Here is a 20,200-nt window from a genome sequence, read left to right on the forward strand (position 1 = left end):
AGGGGTATCACTTTTGTGTGATATTGTATTTGACATTTTTATCTAAATCAACTTGCAATTGAGAAATACAGGCAGTGGGTTGTAGCTAATATCAGTGTGTGTTTGTATCTGTAGGCTCTTCGACAACAACAGAATTGAATTCAAAGAGCTCTTCAGCACAGACACGCGATTTGAGATCTGGTGATGTAAAGTCTCTCTGGAATCAGGAGAAATAACAAGTGGGGAATAATAAGGTATCAGGTGCTACCTTAAAAAGCTTTGAGGAATTCCCATCAGAGTCCCGAAGAAGAATCAAGCCACCAGATTGTAAACCACAGTATTTTTTTATTACGTTAAGCCATAATCAACAGTAAGTTTCTGTTACGTTAAACTGTGTTTTGTAAAATGGCAAAATCAGTCCCCTTTGTAAACTGTCATGCATAGTTTTTTTGTTGTTGTAATAAACGAAAACATGCATGTAAAACTGCTGGCTTAAATCCTTATGAATGCTGAAAAATGCAAGATTTCAAGAAAAAAAAAAAACACTGCAACTTTGACTACTTGGAGTTTCAATATCCACTTTGTTTCAGTAGAAAGGAGCAAATATTTGTTAAATAAAGAGCACATGCATTTATGCCATTGATTAGCTGATCTTCTCCTCAAAAGGGAGCTTTAGACAGTTAACTGACATCCTGTCAAAGTGGTAGACAGGACATCCTGTCAAACAGGTGTTGCTATCTTGGTTAACAACTGTTAAGATGGAAACACATTGATAGTAATGGGAAGTTCGGATCATTTTACTGATCTTTTTTCAAGTCATTTCATTCACTTCAGCAGCATATAATTAAAATGTTACACGTTAATAGCCAAATCCAACAACACATCTACAGTACTTAAGCGACGTTTCGACTAAGACTGTTAATGCAATAAAACAACAATGCAACCAAGGCCAAATCATGAGAAGCAGAAACAATTTATTGTTCCAGTTTTCATTTATTGGTTCATCTTACAAGTCTTCGGGTAAGTGTTGCTTGTTCTTTTGTCACGTGTCAGCTTGACAAAAGAACAGCTCAGTATCTTACAACAAATACATACATGACATATTATTAACTGTATACTCTGTTATTATGTAGGTATCTTCTCTTTATCAAAGTGATTTTTCCTCATCATAGGTTTAAAGTTTAAAGCCTCTTCATTACTGAATTTAATTACAGAAATTCACAAATGTATCATTTGTGAGACATAAAAAGCTACTATTTGAGACCAGAAATGCATCATTGTAAATGTGTTAATAAAGAAGGCTGGAAATTATTAAATGGGGTCATATGATGTTGCTAAAAAAAAAAAGCATTATTGTGTGTTTATGCAGTTTGAGGTTCAAAAAAACATTATTTTTTACAAAAACCGAGGTGTTGGCCAGCTATCTGGTGCCTTCTTTACATTTTTATGAAAAAAGATACAATACTGTATTTTCTGGAGTATAAAAGTGTTTTTACCATCTGAAATGTGCTGCGATTTCCCAGGCGATTTATAAAATAATCAAGCTTAAGCGCATATCGCGCACATAAGGATTGGTGACGAATGAGAAAGGCTGATCATTTATAATGTTTACAGTGAATTTGTGTTAGTTTTTTACTTATATTTTTGTTTCTTATTCTGTTCTGAACACTGCATTTATGGGATTTTTTGAGGAGTGATATGAGGACTGTATAGATACGTTTCTAATGTTTGTAAATGTTTCATTTATTTTACATTATTTCTAAATGAAATTATAAAATATGTCTTATACATCACATGATGTGGCCCTCGAGTCAAAAAGTTTGCCCACCCCTGATGTACACCATTGTGTGCAAATGCTGTGCCTGAATACATCACGCGATCCTGTGAACTGAAGATGGTGACTAGGGTTGCCACCCGTCCCTTAAAATACGGAATCGTCCCGTATTTCAGAATGAAATTGTGCGTCCCGTTTTGAATCAATACGGGACGGGTTTTGTCCCGTATTTTTTTTATAATTTTTTTCTAAAGCAGCGTCTCATGCAGTTAATCACTGCGGTAAATCCAGCCGAGGTTCAGAAAAACACGGTCAAGCCAGCCGCGATTGATTATAAGTGTGCGCGCATATTACAGTGATTACGGTAGTTTCAGAAACAACACAGAGAGAACGCGCTTGCAGAGCGCTTTTCATTTAGACGCAGAGGACTGAGAGATAATACTACAAAGTGCTCGTGAATTTTTACTTACTTATTTATTTGCATTTCAGCTTTAATATCCGTTTTATTTATTGGTGTAATTTGGGGTTCTTTTCTGAGAAATGGGACATTATTAGACTTTAGAGTCAAGAAAAAAAAACAATGATCAGTTCTTATTCAGGACGTCCCATATTACTGCAGCATTTTATTCAGGACGGCCCATATTATATGCAAAACTCATTTGAAACCTTTTTACTGCAGCATTTTTGAGATATGGGACATGTGTTACATTTTAACGGGATATATAGACCCCATTTCTAAAAAGTAGGAAAAAAACAAAAACAATGATCAGTTCGTATTCAGGACGTCCCATATTACTGCAGCATTTTTTAGATGACCCCCCCCCCCTCCCCCCCTCAACCAACCACTAGCATGGTAATGCATTTAAACCTCTCTTAAAACAAGTCTCTGAGTGATTTAATTTTATAACCTATTATCTGAACCAGAAAAAACTTAAAGACTCTAATTACACTCTTAAAAATAAAGGTGTTTCACGATGCCATGGAAGAACCTTTTTTGTCTAAATGGTTCCATAAAGAACCTTACAGATCTGAAGAACCTTTCTGTTTCACAAAAGGTTCTTTGTGGTGAAAGAAGGTTCTTCAGATTACTAAAAGGCAAGAAAGAAATGGTTCTTGAAAGAACCTTTGGCTGAATGATTCTTTGTGGAACCAAAAACGGTTTTTCTATAGCATAACCTTTATTTATGTAGTCCGAGGATTTCTGAACAGCTGACCACGTGCTCAATCCTACAGGTGAGGGAAAATTTCCTTGAAATGCAATTGGTTTTTGGGATTGTTGAGATGTGAATGTAGTTCTTGAGAAATAGCGGATTAAATAACTGAATGTAGAAAATCTTTATTGTCACACTCCAGTACAGTAGGTGGCGGTATGCACCTTTACAGTTGGTTTGCAGCCCACCAATAACTTCACAGACAGAGAAGCGGAGGAGGATGAGAGAGAATCACTCGGTGTGTCCATGCGCGAGGGAATTAGAGTTGTAAGATGAAGGTGAGTCCTATTTTTCTACTCTTTCTTATCTATTAGTTGCTTTATTGCAGTCATGCATGGATTGTTTTGCATAATTAGGGTTGAAGGCTTTTACTCCAGAAATGAGAATGAGTCAAATTCGTTTTTGAGTTGTTTAGACTTGGACAAATAGTTTCACAAATGAGGAAAGTAAATCCGCTTTACTAAGAGGTGCAGCAAAGCCAATAGGTGAGCCACTCCTATCAACTATCAAAAGTTACATCCAGACATAAATAGCACGTTTGCTTATCAGTCTGTCAATATGCAATGTAATACAAATATAAAAAAAAAAAAAAAAAAAAAAAAAAAATATATATATATATATATATATATATATATATATATATATATATATATATATATATATGTGTGTGTGTGTGTGTAGGCTATGTATGTATGTATATGTATCTAAGAGCATATTCGACCTTAAGAGCTAGAAAGATCGCAAAAACAGCTCCGCATGATGGACATAAGGTCAGAGCAAGTTTTTGTAGACCATCCATCTTGTAATTCAGCTGTTTCGGATTTTTTTGGAATATAAATCAGAGTAATTGAGCAACCACTGGCTGTTGTTCATGTATTTGTTTTTATTTTTATTATTTAAACTGATGCAAAATTGAATCCACGTTAGACCGGTGGGTTGGAGAAGTTTACAAATTTAACAAAATGTATTTATTCATAAGTTTTCAAAAATATTCAAATGAGTAGTAAACAAAAATAAGGAGAGCCACGTCGTAAATTGCTGTCACATACATCATTTGTAATCGGCACTGATCAATTGTTCAATCAATATTCAATTAAATCAAATAAACAATTTTAAACTTCAAATCATCCCAATCATTAATAAAAATGTACATTGGGATATGTGGGCCAGAATTGGGCCAGATGTCATTTGCTATCTGGGGTTTCTCTTAAATTGTCATCTTAAGTCTTCAACCTTAATTAAACCTTAAAATTTAATTTTAATCTTATGTCAAAAAATTAAATATACATACATTAAATCTTCGTAAATAAAATCTGAGAAGAATAGGTCTAATAGAAAAATTTGAAAACTAGCCGCAACTAGTATCATAGCGAGATAACTGCCGCATACTACCAAATAGTATTCGAAAATAGAATTAGTATTTCCCAAATCGTAGTATGTTTAAAAAAGTATTCCAAAGATTACCGGATGGTCTACTTAACTTCAGAATTCGAAGTGCGGATCAATGCACACTCTAACGGCTAATATTGTCCACAACACATTGCGTGGTAAACGAGGATTCGATTAGAACTACAAACACGCATAAAAAGTGTTAAAAAAAACTACAAACATGGAGGATATGCACGACCATTGGACAGGTAGAGAAAGGGTTTTCAGTGATAAATAATCAGTGTGTAACCTGATAAATAATATTTTTTAAATGTTATCCGCGTTATATTTCATGTGCAGCAACATTATGGACTTTTATAATGATAGGTTTGGTCATTAACGTTTAAATGCATAATTATGCAAACACAATGCAGAGTTCTCGGCATGAAAGACTCGTGAAAGAACGTGCCTCTTCATTTCTCTCTAATACGGTAGGAAATTAAACGAAATGTAGATAATGTTAACTGTGATGATTGACAGGGCAGTTTAAACAGTGACAAATTTCGATGGGGCCCCTGCAAAGTGTTATTCTAGCAGTCGAAGTAATATTCAAAATAGTGTTATTAATTCTCTCTCTCTTTCAGATAGTTTTCAGATTTCATAGCCAAAGAAAAAGCATTAGGCCTAAATATAAATCTCATTCTCTCGCTCTCTTGGCTGCTTCATATTAGCGGTCGGCAGTGTGGCAGAAACATATTATTGATACTAAAATTAAAATTGACAAGCAATATAGCTAGACAACGCCATTGTTTACAATACAACCGAAGCACATGTCCCTGAGCTGAGGGGCGGGACGTTTAGCCAATCGCATCACATTCGGCCAGCTAACCAATCAGAGCCAATTGCGACTTTTTGAGGAAGGGTCTTCACAGAATCCAAGATCTCTTAATTCTCTGAAAAGATCAGGATGAGCAAGCGACAAATGCTTAAAAAGGTTTGATGTGTTGTCTCTGTGGCAACGAAACATTAGAAACGTGTATTTATATTCCCCTCGCTCCACAAAAAAAAAAAAAAAAAAAAATCAGACATTTTTTAAACATTTATTATAAACGCCCAGGCTAAATATTTAAATCAAAACTGAAATTAGCGGCGTTCTTGCAGGAAAATGTTCGATACAAACTCACTTGCTCTTTCTCCTTCGTCCTAATGAGTGATTTGCACTTGAGCTTGATTGCCTTACGTCGCCTTGGAAATCGCAACACGTTTTAGATTATTAAAAACGCGATTAATAATCCAGAAAATACAATACTGTATCCAAGTAAATTAGAAGATCATTATATTTTTCCATGTTTTCCAATGGCATTTGTTCTCCTCTACTCTAAAATCTACAGAGCAATTTAACCATTAATAAAAAATAAAAATAAAAAATCCAAGGCATTTTCAGAACAAATGTACGCTTTTTATTTAACACATTTTTTTATTTTTATTTTTTTTTTTACAATTATTGCGCCAGTTTTTTAGGGTGTATATTTTGACTTTTTATTTTGTGTTTGCTGTGTGGCTTGGACGCGGCGTCTGTCAAATCTAGCCTCGCTTTAGAGAAGCGGCGCGGAGACCCGCTTATGACTAGAGTGACCGCGACGGTGTAAATCAAGGGTTATATACCGCACTACAGGCTGATTTTACTGATATTGCATCAAATTAGCCGTTTTGGACCAACTGCTTGATGAAAACGGCCATGGTTTTCCTTAGTCTTAAGATCATCTATACGCTAGTGGGCTTCAAAACGATGACAAAATTGACTTTTACAAGATATAAGCATTTAAAACTTAGTCTGCCACTTCCACCAACTTAATTTAATTTCTGTCTTTATTTACTCACTCTGCAATAATCTGCTGATTGTCTTCTTGAAAAAGAGACCAACCTTAGATCTGTATTCCGAAGTGTTCATGAATTACAAGTACACCACACCAGCAGAATTATTATGAATGTTTTATGGAAAAACAGGAGGCTGTTTTAACATTTAAATAACGTATTAAGCCTTCTCTGGTCGACTATGAGCGGGCAGCACTAGTAGTAACGCTAACTGTACCATGCTGTTGTGGCAGAAATAGTGGAGTGTTATTACATCATTAAATTCAGGGTTTATACAACCTTTTGAGAGAGAAATTCAAGCCATTTTCAATGACTTTCAAGCATTTCACACAACTGTTTCCAGCCCTTAAAAGCTCCAAAATGATCCAATCTGAATGTTATTTTTAATGGGATGGCCAAAATATACTGTTGTGAACAAACATTAGAACAAAAAAAAAATACATCAAATCGCCATTATAACCAATAGATGGCAGCAGAGGAGCATTTATTGGCTTATTAGTCAATTATTTCTACCTTTTCATTTATATTTTGAAATTATAAAATTACTATTATAATATATAACATCAAATCAGTGAGTTTTGTACGTTTTTTTGGTGTAAAGAAAAGTCACAAAGTGCCTCAAGTGCCATTAGATCCATGTTTCAATGCTCACTCTTTATCTGAAAAGCACAAATCCAACAAGTAGTGTTATAGCAGACTGCTTTACAACAACATCCTATAAACCTTGAGTATCCGTTAACATCTTATCTCTTATTCATATAGACAGACAAAACAGTTAATGAAACCTCACAATCATAAGATTAAACAATGAAAATAACAAGAAATATAAAACATCATAAAATAATTAATGAATAAATGATCAAATAATAAAATGATAATAGAAACAATAGCCTCAATTACAGAAACGAGTAATGATTAATTAATAAAAACACGAAAATGAAAACAGAACACAAATGTATGGTCGCTCTCTTGATGCAACACCGTATGTATTTGATGATCCTCAGAACCTTCATGTAGTTGATCAAACATATTCCTTAATTCTCCTTATTGAAACATGAGATTTGTGCCAATAATGTTTTAAAACTAATAGTTTGAAGAATGCAGTTTTCTAATGTAACTTTTTGCTTTTATATCAGGGTTCATCTCTATGTCCTTTCACTTTATAGTGTCCCTTCACTTTTGTTTTTGTCTTCACTTGAGTTACTGACAAATGGACTGTTTGTACTTTTGTTTCAGAGTTGATTGATATAATCAGGAGTAAGAAGAATTCTGTGGAGAAAAATCACGTCAGAAGTGGAGATTTAAAGAAAAAAGGACCAAGAAATCTTTCACCAGGTTTCAGTGTAGACAGAGTTTTATGCGTAATCCAGAACATCTAGAAATGCCTCCAAAAAAAATACATACTGGTGTGAAAGACACGTGCTTTGAGTGTGGGAAGACTTTTAGTTCAGCGGCCGGTTTAAAAAAGCATGAGAGGATTCACACTGGAGAGAGACCGTACAAGTGTTCACACTGTGACATGAGATTCATCCAGTCAGGAGGCCTGAAAAGACATGAGAGGATCCACACTGGAGAGAAACCGTTTGCATGTGATCAGTGCGGGAAAAGATTTTCAAGAGATACAGTCCTGAAACAGCACGTGGTAGTTCATACAAAGGAGAAGCCACATTCATGTAATGTGTGTGGAAATAGGTTTTCGCATCAACAAAGTTTGAAAGAACATGAGAAAATACACACTGGTGTCAGAGAGTACATGTGCTTTGAGTGTGAAAAGACTTTCATTTCAGCAAAGTATTTAAAACTGCACCAGAGGATCCACACTGGAGAAAAACCGTATAAGTGTTCACACTGTGACAAAAGATTCAGAGTGTTAGCACAGAGGAAAACACACGAGATGATCCACACTGGAGAGAAACCGTTCACATGTGATCAGTGCGGGAAGAGTTTCACACTAAAAGCAAGCCTTACAAGCCATATGCGGGTTCATACTGGAGAGAAACCGTACACTTGTAATCAATGCGGAAAGAATTTCTCATACTCATCGGCGCTTAAGATTCACATGGGCCTCCACACTGGAGAGAAATCGTATGCATGTGACCAATGTGACAAAACATTTGTGAGAGCTTCAGACCTAAAAAGGCACCTGACAGTTCATACAACGGAAAAGCCACATTCATGTCCTTTGTGTGGAAAGTGTTTTGCACGTCCAGCACATTTAAAAGTGCATCAGAAAGTTCACACTGGTGTGCGAGACTACATGTGCTTTGAGTGTGAAAAGACTTTTACTTCAGCGAGGCATTTAAAACTGCACCAGAGGATCCACACTGGAGAAAAACCTTATAAGTGTTCACACTGTGACAAGAGATTCAGTGATTCAGGACTTCTGAAAACACATGAGAGGATTCACACTGGAGAGAAACCGTACAAGTGTTCACACTGCGATAAGAGATTCAGTCAGTTAGGAAATCAGAAAAAACATGAGAGGATCCACACTGGAGAGAAACCACACACATGTGATCAGTGCGGGACGAATTTTGCGAGGAAATGGTGCCTTATAGAACATATGAGGATTCATACTGGAGGTAAACCATTCTCTTGCGATCAATGTGGGAAGAGATTTACAAAATCATTACACCTTAAAGAACACATGAACATCCACACTGGAGAGAAACCTTATAAGTGTTCACACTGTGACAAGAGATTTAGATGCTTATCAAATCTGATAATACATGAGAGGATCCACACTGGAGAGAAACCGTATCAATGCACTGAATGTGGGAAGAGCTTCAAACATGCAACTTCTCTACAAAGTCATACAAAAAACAATCACAGCGAGTAGATCATTTTGAGATACAGCACTTTCAGGTCTGAGGCTGTGTTATCACCAAATAAGACACAATACTGCATCAAGCAGTGAAATATCATCTGGATGAATCATTACAATCTGCCATTACAAGCAACATGACTAAGAAACATTATCTATAGTTCTTAAAAGAAAAAAGAAAACACCTCTCTTATGCCCATGTCAGTAGGAGAGATCCAGCTCATTATTTTTCGCTTTTACTTAGCTTGTTTCTGTATTTGCTGATTAAATATAATTATTGATCAAAATTACCTTTTTTATTAATACATTGTTAGCTTTACTTTTTATATTTTATCAACAATTATTATTGTCTGCTGATTATATTATATTTTTTTATTTTATCATTTTAGTTTTAATATCTAAAAGCCATGAAGTATTGCAATTGTTTTAAGGGCTTCCAGATTTCTCTAAAACCGTTTATTTTCCTAATAAACTATATTTTTTCTCCACACATGACTGAGATTGAATGACTTGTCTACATTAGTTTAATGCGTGTTTGTGGGTGCTTTCGGAGCTTTAATTAGTGTAAATATTCAAATGAAATCCTCAGACACGGACGAGCTCCTCTTATCGCTATCTCTCCTTTATTTTCTTCCCCAACTCTGTTATAGATAGAACCATTAATAATAGACCCACACCTAACACGCATCATAATTACAAAATGAAACAATTTTATTTGTGCGCTGTAATCCAGATCTTTACAATCCATTCGATTGCGAGGAACAGACCCAAATTCAAGCCTTTACCTCGCGATCTTCATCTCCATCCAGAGCAGCGAATCCAGAAGCAACAACAATAAACCCGCGCTGAAGTGCATTTCAAATTCAAATACAGCCGCATCAGGAAACAACAGGTTTTACGGCAGAAAAATTGAACGCTCATTGGCTCTCTCCAGCATTCCTCACAGATTACAACATGCCGTGTTTTAAGTGAGATGTGTTTGAATGATGCGCGGGCGCCTTCTCGAAGTGGGTCATGGATAACAATCTGGATAATATTTTCAGCCATTAACAATTTAAATTCTTCTCTGCACCTCAAACAAACCAACTGTATTCCGACAGAGAGGACTGCGGCTACATGATTGTGATTGCACTTTTCTGTCTGTGATGTTTTTCTTTATTACAGTACAGAGAGAGTTATGGTTAATGTTATGTTTAGAGGTAGGAGTGGGATTAGCGACTATAAACATATTTTTATTCTATATTGTTACTAAAATGGTAATTTTCCTGCATATTTTGTTCAGTTACATTTTATATCCTTTTATAGTGGCTAAAAATTGGTAGTGGCTATTCCTATGTTTTAAACGTTGAAATGCGTCTAAATTATACGTTTTCGCATCAATAATAACATACAAAAATGTACGTTTGTGCTTCTAAAGGTTACGTAAATTCCTAGATACAAACAACAGAGCCGGCGCCAGACCATAACTAACAGGGGGGCACGCGACATCTAACGACCCAGACAGCAAGCCAACATTGAATAAACATAGTTTTTCCATCTGAATCATCATTATGGTTGATGTTGAAATTTCAATGCAAAATAAATGTTGAATCACCATTACCATATCGATGAAACCCCGATGTTATTAATGTTGATGGCAACAATATTGGAACAACATTGATCTATAGTTATCTTTATGATTGATTAAGCATTGATATTGGTTTATCGGGCGATCGCTGAATGTGTTGAAAAGTCATTGATTTATAGTTGACCGGGAAACGACGCTGTTGTTGAAAAGTCATCGGCATAGTTGACCGGGAAATTTGATTGAAAATCCATCGATTTTTGGTTGACCGGGAGATCAAAACCAACGTACTGCACCGGACACAGCTCATTTCTGGATCTTGGCACAAGCGTACAGGTAAGCTTGCTTAATGTTCGATATAATGAATTGTACCAAATAAAATACTGTTAGTGTAATGAAGGGATAGGAATGATTTGGTTAGCTGGTAATATACTGTATTCGCTACAGGATGTCAGTCACGACTCAGGGAGACAGAATCAGGTTGATGTAGGTTTACTTGGATGATTAGGATTCAGAATCAGCATGGTGGCATACAGGGATTTCTTTCTGTAGTTCCAATTTACACAGAAGGCAATTAGGGATATATGGATGTGGTTCTAAATGAACAAAAAGAAGGAATGATTACTAACTGCAATATTATCATCCCAAACAATACAGTATTATATCCACACGCTATGATTGGGATAATGATATACGTATAGTATATATACATTAGCAATAGAACAGCAGTTCTCTATAAAGTAATAAACTGCAGCCACTGAATACAAAAGATTACAGAATGGCTAGTCACCGTAAATAATCACTTAAAGCTAGACAAACCCTGTACAAATGATATCCTTCATTATCAGTCATGATTAGCTTAGCATTAGGCTGCATCGTCACATCACAACGTTAAACAGTGACTAGAAACGATCTCAAAGTAACATTAATAACAACAGTGCACTTACATATCGTCATTGACGCACACCAACTAAACCCACATTAAGGAATGATCAGAACAGCGGTAATTTAGCAGGAACCAAGTGCCAACAGTCCACACCTGACCGGAGCTTATGGTAATATCCTCATAACGCAATCGCAGCTACGGCTGATGCAACACTTGCGTCTAAGATAAATGAGGGTATACTGCCACACACTGGATAAAGTGGGTAATGCGAATAAACTAACTATATACATACTAGTTTAATTGAGGGCCTTCTGTACAGCCGCCCCCAAATTTAGGCACTAAATTTGTTAAATGGCCCACAATTAAGTGGTATCTGTGTCATCAGGAATGGCAGGAAGTACAATCATCCTGGAAACTGGTCTGGTATAGGTCCGTCCCTTGATTAGCACCTCCGCAGTTCTGATGTGCCCATCTGCACTTGGCATGACGTTGGTGACTTTTCCGATCGACCACATAGCTCTAGGCAACTGAGGGTCTACCAGCATAACAATGTTTCCAATGGCAATGTCTTTAACATCCCTCTGCCATTTAGATCGATTCTGCAGATTGGGTAGATAGTACTTGATGAACGCAGACCAGAATAAGTCAGTCAGGATCTGACTGTGGCGCCATCGTTTCCGACTGATCATTTCGCTTTGAGGATATACAACCTGTGGGAGAGAGCCATCAGGCCGCCCCATGAGAAGGTGATTTGGGGTAACAGGGTCAATATCTGAGACATCAGAGGAGAGGTATCCAAGAGGTTTGGAATTCAGTATTCCCTCTACTTCAGTTAACACTGTTCTGAGGACTTCCTCTGTGACAGACTGAGCACCGACAGTGGCATACAGAGCTGATTTAACAGATCGTATCTCCCGTTCCCATGCTCCTCCGAAGTGAGGAGCTCCAGGTGGGTTGAAGCGGAAGTGAACTTTCTGTTTCGCTAACTGTAGCTGTAACTCAGGTGACATACTTTCAAAGGCTTCATGCAATTCCCTCTCCCCTCCCTTAAAATTAGTCCCTTGATCAGACCAAAGTTCGAAGGGTGTTCCTCGACGTGCCACAAACCTCCTGAATGCCATGAGGAAGGAATCAGAGTCAATACTTGATAGTATGTCTAGGTGGACACACCGGGTTGTCAAGCACTTCCAAATTATTCCCCATCTTTTCTCTACTCTCCGTCCAATCTTTACAGAGAAGGGCCCAAAGCAATCCATCCCTGTGGAGTAAAATGCAGGCTTAAATAGCTGAAGTCGGGCTACAGGTAAGTCTGACATTTGTGGGATTTCTGGGTTGGCTCTCCATCTCCGACAGTCAGCGCATCGAAACTGGTAATTGCGGATGGCCTCTCGGCCACGCAGAATCCAAAACTTTCTCCTGATTTCCGCTAGGACTCTCTCAGGGCCTGGATGTTTCAACTGGTGATCATAATCTTGAATTATGAGTTTGGTAAGGGCATGACTGGGGTCAAGGACAATTGGGTGCTTAGTGGCTATGTCGAGTGCCGCAGCTCGTCGAAGTCTTCCCCCTACTCGAATAACGTCCATCTCTTTGTCCAGCTCTGGACTCAAGGTGAGTAGTTTACTGTTAGAAGGGAGAGGTTTACCTTGTTTCAGGCATTGGTAGTCATCAAAGAAACTATCCCGTTGAGATGCTCTCCACTGAAGTATTTCTGCTTGTAGGAAGTCTCCCGCGGTTAGTGGCTCTCCACTCGCCGCCCCATGAACACATCGTGCAGCAGCTTCCAGTAATTCACTGTAGGTTGTAAACTGGTTGGCATCTGGAATGTCTGTGTGGGAGGTTACTGCATTTAAGGCGCAGAATGTTGACTTGCGTAACTCTGAGTCATCCTTCAGAGAGCTGCCAGCAGGACTCTTTGGCCAATGATCAGGGTGCATCAGGAGGAACTGGGGTCCATCGGTCCATCTGTTTGGAGTAGCTAGGTCTGCAAGCGATTTTCCCTTTGTTAGGTCATCTGCAGGATTCAGGGCGGAGTCCACATACCTCCAATCCTGTGGATTTGTGGTTTCTTGTATCTCCGTAATCCTGGTGCCCACAAAGACTTTGAACCTGCAGGACTCTGACTGCAACCAATTAAGTACTGTGGTGGAATCGGACCACAAGGTAATCCTGCGATATTCAAGCCTAAGTTCTTTCTTTAGCATCTCTGCTAACTGCGCTCCACAAAGTGCAGCACAGAGTTCAAGTCTTGGCACTGATAACTGTTTTTTGGGTGCAACTCTGGAGCGTGCGATTAAGAATGCTAACTGTACCTTGCCTTGACTGTTCTCTGTTCTCAGGTACGAGACTGCACCATAGGCCCTTTCTGATGCATCACAGAACACATGTATCTCTCTCACCACAGAGTCATTGTCCATTTCTGAAGTCACATAGCATCTAGGAAAGGTGATGCCAGAAAGAGATTGGAGTTCATCCTCCCACTGCAGCCAGTTCTGCAGAAGTTCGTCAGGGAATAGAGGATCGTCCCATTCTCTTGGCTTAGCCCACAGTTTCTGGATCAGTATTTTTGCCCTGGTTGTGTAGGGGAGAATGAAGCCCAGCGGGTCATATTGACTGGCAAGGACCCGATATAAGTTACGCATTGTGGGTGGCCCATATTTTAAGGGACGGTGCTTGTACCTAAGAGTGTCGGTGGGACAGTGCCAGTGCAGACCTAGAGTGGATTCAGAAACTTCCGTTTCCTTTTGTGACAACCACAGTTCAGTACTGGTAGACTGAGCTTCTGTAGGTAGATGGCTTACCACTTCAGGTCGGTTTGAAGCCCACTGCCTGATATTAAATCCTCCGCTACCCAGCAGCTCTCTGAGACGGTCAATCAGCTCTCTGGCCTCATTAGCTGTGTTCAGGCTCTGAAGACAGTTGTCAACATAGAAGCTACTTTGAATAGTGAATTGTAGGTCATCACCCGACTCTGTGTTGTCAAGGACATGTTTATGCAGGGCGTAAGAGGCGCAGCAAGGGCTGCAAGTAGTGCCAAATGGGAGCACCTGCCACTCATAGATGTCTGGCTCTCGGTTTCGTTCCATATCTCTCCATACAAATCGCAGAACAGGTCTGTCTTGTTCCAGAAGTCGAACTTGATGGAACATTCCTTTCACGTCCCCACTCACTGCTACAGAATGCTCCCTGAATCTTATCAGGACTCCAAGGAGAGACGGACCTAGTACTGGACCAGGTAGTAGGGATTCGTTTAGGTTCATTCCTTTGTACCGGAAAGAGCAGTTGAAGACCAGTCGATTTTTGTCATTATGAGTGACCATATGATGGGGTATGAACCACCTCTCAGAGCACTGTGATGGTTTGTCTGGATCCAGTTTGACCACATAACCTTCCTCAACCAATTTCTTGATCTCCGCAGAATAAGTCGCTGCTCGTTCTGGGTCTTTCAGGAGATGCTTTTCAGTTCCACGAAGGAGTGGCATTACTGCTTCTTCAGAGACGTTAAGACAAGCCATGCTGGGTTTACGTAACAAGGGGGTAGCGTACCTCTGGATGCCATTTACCTCAACTCTCACAGTTCCTTTGTTCAGGATTTCCAGGGCTGCCTGATCCTCTCTGGAGCGAGTAACTTGTTTCTCATTACGATAGGGGAGAATGTCCAGTTCCCATAACTTTGCCACATTTCTCATCAGCTCTGTTTGATTGGATGACAAAGATGTGAAAAGGACCTGCTGAGGATGAAGAGGATTCAGAAGGAGCTTTGCTGGGCCCTGTAGTGTCCAACCCAGTCTTGTTTTGATGGCGGCTGGCCCGCCAGGGGGTCCCAGGTTAACTGGCGCTATTGGGGTAATTAGATGAGTCTGATCGGCACCAATCAGCAGGAGTGGGTGAATCTTTTCAAAGGACTGGATAGGGAGACCCTTTAGGTGTTTGTACCTGCTTACAAGGGCTTCCATAGGATAGGATTGTTGAGCTAACCCCAGGTGGTCAGCTGTGAAGGCTTGCTTGATTTGGTATGTCTTATGCGGTTGGGCCACTGGAGAGATGCTGAATGAAACCTTCGAGCCTTGCAGTCGTGACACATTCTGATGGATGGTTCTGATGGATAGCTCTTCCTTTTCACCTTTCAGATTCAGTTTCTGAGCTGCTGCAAACAACAAGATGGTGCGTTCGGATCCGTCGTCTAGGATAGCATAAGTGTCCAAAGTACGATTACTGTATCTGAGTAAAACTCTGACAACCTTGAGAAGGACCCGGCTATCTGTTCCAGGTTTATCCAGGTATAAGGTTTCCGCAATGGAACTTGATGCTGGAGAAGTATCTTTGACTGACTTATAATTGATGTCATGGAGTATCAGCAAATGTTTCCCTTTACACTTGTTACAGGGTTTCTTCAGGTTGCACTGTGCTGCTAAATGTGACCTTCCGCACTTCCAGCAACGTTTGTTAGTCTGAATCCAGTGCGTCACTTGTTCAGTAGTGAGCTGCTGAAAGTTGGCGCACTGACTAAGGAAATGGTCTGCATTCTCACAATAAGGACAATATGCTTTACTTTTAACCTTGTTCTCTGGCGAAGAGGCAGGTTTGATTGAGGAAGTTGCATTCGTAGCAGGACTGCCTGCTCCATGCAGCACAGTAGCTGGTCTTGACCTCTGATCTTTGTGTTTGTCAGGCTTTTGCTTTGGCCATCCCTTTGTCTGAATGTTTCCCACCACATCACTACTTTGACACCATGATTCAGCTTGCAACCATTTGGAGAACTCTGGGAGCGTAAAGCTTGAAGCTTGACTAGGCAGCATTTGTCTCCTAAAAGCAGCTCTTAAATCAGGTGGCAGCTTGGTCAGTAGGCGAACTACGTGAGAACCACACCTCAATTCGGCATCCCCATCTGGTCCCAGGGATTTCAGCAGTCCTACCAGGGCTTGAACTTGTAATGCAAATCTTTCGAAGGCTTCAGGGTCTCCTGGACGGACATCTGGTGCATCCATTACTCGTGCAATCTTACTCAAAGCAAGTTGATGCGGCTTACCAAATTTCTCTGTCAAGGCAGCCATTGTCGCTGTGTAAGGATATGGAGAGTTTAGGAAGGAATCTGCAATCAGTTTTGCCTCATCCAATCGTAGATGATCCACCAAGATTTGGAACTTGAACAACTCTGACGCATCCTCAGGTAGTAGATTGTTCAGCGCAAGCTTCAGGCGAGCAAACTCACTTGGATCTTTATGCACCAGGTAGGGTATATTGGGCTTAGGACCTCGGTATTCGACGGCTGACTCCTTTGGCAGAATAGAATGCTGCTCTAAATAGGAAGGCTTGGATTTCTGAGCAGGTAGAGGCATTGAGTGTTGGTACATATCGATCTCTGATCTCGCTGGAGGCCCATAGCTGCTATAGAATCTGTCAGATGGCCCATAAGCTCGATCAGCAGCATATGGTGCATGTTGGACGGGATATTCATAATGCACAGGAGGTGGCTCCTTATAAGGCTGAGGCGGTCTGGGAGGTGATCTGCTAGGGGTGCCATGCTTTGACGCAACTTCGTCTCTCATAAGCTGCAACTGACCCATCATTTTGTCAATCATAACCATCATGCTGTACGGCTCAGTCAGGGAGGCTCTTCGCTGCTGAGGTGGGTAACTTGGGTCATTAGCACCATGACTCACAGCACTGACGGAATAATGTGGAGCCCTACCTGATGGTGAATACAGCTCAGAGGAAACCACATATGAAGGAGAAACATGGGAGTCAAATAAAGCATCTTTTCCATACAAGGTAGGTGGAGCACTGGAACTTATTTGACCCTTGAGACCGCTGTGGGGGGCAGGCATAACATTAGCTGTCTGACCATGGAAAGGAGTAGAAGATTCAGGTAGCTTTCTAGTGTCAGTCTGATACTGAGAGGCTGTAAGGGACTGGGACCTTGGAACTGGAAAGCAAGAATATGATGCCAACTCTGATAAGGGGTTTTGGTCTCTAGATGAGGTACGATGTGCCCTCTGTTGTGTACCTCCCCTGCTCTCACTGGATTCATGTTCATGTATGCGCTCATACCGTGCTGTGCTTAAAGGAGGAGGATGTTCATCACATGGCCGTGGTCCTCCATAGTCCACTTCAAAATCATCAAAGTAAGCAGGGTGACGTGTCTGGCGTTTTGGTCTTACAGACACTGGAACAGTTCCTCTTTGATGCTCATCAACCATACTGTCACTGTAGCAAATCACCTCCGGCTCGAAGGACCACAATGTAATGAAGGGATAGGAATGATTTGGTTAGCTGGTAATATACTGTATTCGCTACAGGATGTCAGTCACGACTCAGGGAGACAGAATCAGGTTGATGTAGGTTTACTTGGATGATTAGGATTCAGAATCAGCATGGTGGCATACAGGGATTTCTTTCTGTAGTTCCAATTTACACAGAAGGCAATTAGGGATATATGGATGTGGTTCTAAATGAACAAAAAGAAGGAATGATTACTAACTGCAATATTATCATCCCAAACAATACAGTATTATATCCACACGCTATGATTGGGATAATGATATACGTATAGTATATATACATTAGCAATAGAACAGCAGTTCTCTATAAAGTAATAAACTGCAGCCACTGAATACAAAAGATTACAGAATGGCTAGTCACCGTAAATAATCACTTAAAGCTAGACAAACCCTGTACAAATGATATCCTTCATTATCAGTCATGATTAGCTTAGCATTAGGCTGCATCGTCACATCACAACGTTAAACAGTGACTAGAAACGATCTCAAAGTAACATTAATAACAACAGTGCACTTACATATCGTCATTGACGCACACCAACTAAACCCACATTAAGGAATGATCAGAACAGCGGTAATTTAGCAGGAACCAAGTGCCAACAGTCCACACCTGACCGGAGCTTATGGTAATATCCTCATAACGCAATCGCAGCTACGGCTGATGCAACACTTGCGTCTAAGATAAATGAGGGTATACTGCCACACACTGGATAAAGTGGGTAATGCGAATAAACTAACTATATACATACTAGTTTAATTGAGGGCCTTCTGTACAGTTAGGTTGATCGTTAATGTAGTAACCGACGCAGTGCTGCAGTCGCTGAAATAGATTTTTGTTTTACCAATGTGTCAAAATCTGCCAAAAGTACTTTGTGGTTCTCTTCTAGGTTATAAAGTTAGCAAAACCTCATTGGTCCAGTCTATTTTTGTGACAGCTAGCTCAAAATACATGTCTGTACCCACTGCTAGTGTCGTGAAATCTATTAACACAGCACCGCTATTTCTTCTGACCGCCGGAGAACACCGGAACCAACGATAGCATAGTGCTCTATCTAGCGCTACCCACAGCAGTGACCGCGGCGGGCCAGAATTACACAAAAGACATGGTTTACCTTTACTTTATTCAAAGCATACTTTTATTTGTATTCTAGACGCCTTGACTCAACGTCTTACAACGGCAAACACCTATGACTTCACTCAAGCCGTACAGAAGTGGCTGCGCTACGCCCCAGACCGAGCGAGAGGAGCTGGAAGACAGACGCAGCAGGAGTTAGCACTTTAAAAGGAAAAAAATGAAATAATACAATAAAAAATGTTTAATTTTTAAAGAATGCGTGGGGTGTCATTTGTGCTAGTCTAGGTTATAGCCTAAAGGTATAGTTTCTATTTTCTATATTTTGCTAGCCCATCCTGGCTGTCGATAAAGCAGGATTATAGCCTATTAATAATGTTTTTAATATTATTTTAAAATTATAGACCTTCAGAATAAACCTGTGGTATACTAAAACACCATTGAAGTTTTGTTGATATGCTGGGATTTCAACATTGTTTCAATATCCATTGTAATCGAAATACCATTGAAATTTTGTTGATCTCTATATGATTTAAACGTTGTTTCAATGATAATAGAGGGTGCAACATGATGAAGAATCAACATCAGAGTTCGACGTTGATTCAATGATTTTATCGTTGACAGCGGGATGTTGATTTAACATCGTTTCAATTACTATTTGCTATCTGGGGAGGGGGCACACAATCAGCAACAATAACTTGGAAAAACGAGGCTTAAAAAAAAAAAACAATACAGTGAAAGCGCAAACTCATACAATTAGGGTAGCGTTGGGCACAAACTAACGCAGGGTTGTAACACGCATGGTTTAAATATTTCCACACAAGCTGGCATAACCAAATTTACGGTATTTACTAGTTGCCATAGCAACACTATGCAGAGAAAAAAGTGCGCCAAAATTCGAAAGCCTTTTGAAGATATCGCTGAATATTTATTTTCCCATAGTAAAAGTACATTTCTGGCTTAAGTAAATTTTTTTCATTTCAGTTTTAAGAATTCGTTTAAAATTAGACAAATCTGCTATTATTTTAATCTCCAATTTGTTATTTATCAGTTTAGATAGTTTATTAATGCTTCACAAACCAGCGGAAGACACTAACCTGTATTATATTCCAGTGGCGCAGATGAGGAACGTTGTAACACTGTGTTTCGCCCCGCTGTTATTAAAATATGCTATTCTATGACATTAGCAATGCAATTTACACTAATTACTTTTATGGATTTCAATGACAAACCACAAGAAACAGGTGAATAAAGACTGACAATTGACGTTTAATATTCAGAAATTATTATTTAAAGAAATGTAAAGCATTTTGGCTGGTTTATGTGTGTCGTGTTCTATGAGAGCTGTGTGTGGAGGGAGGGGAGT

At 39.5% G+C, this 20,200-nt stretch overlaps 1 protein-coding gene across 1 annotated transcript in view; it reads left to right on the forward strand.

Moving 5' to 3' along the window:
• LOC141343239 (uncharacterized) overlaps positions 1-9,519 on the forward strand; it is a 65,087-nt gene extending 55,568 nt beyond the window's left edge. Inside the window, exon 12 of the mRNA XM_073847867.1 lies at positions 8,097-9,519. Coding sequence (XP_073703968.1) covers positions 8,097-9,046 — 950 coding nt within the window. The 3' untranslated portion in view covers positions 9,047-9,519. The remainder of the gene's footprint in view (positions 1-8,096) is intronic.
• The last annotated feature ends 10,681 nt before the right edge of the window (positions 9,520-20,200 follow it).

The sequence above is a fragment of the Garra rufa genome, chromosome 1 (genome assembly GCF_049309525.1).
Source record: "Garra rufa chromosome 1, GarRuf1.0, whole genome shotgun sequence".
NCBI lineage: Eukaryota > Metazoa > Chordata > Actinopteri > Cypriniformes > Cyprinidae > Garra > Garra rufa.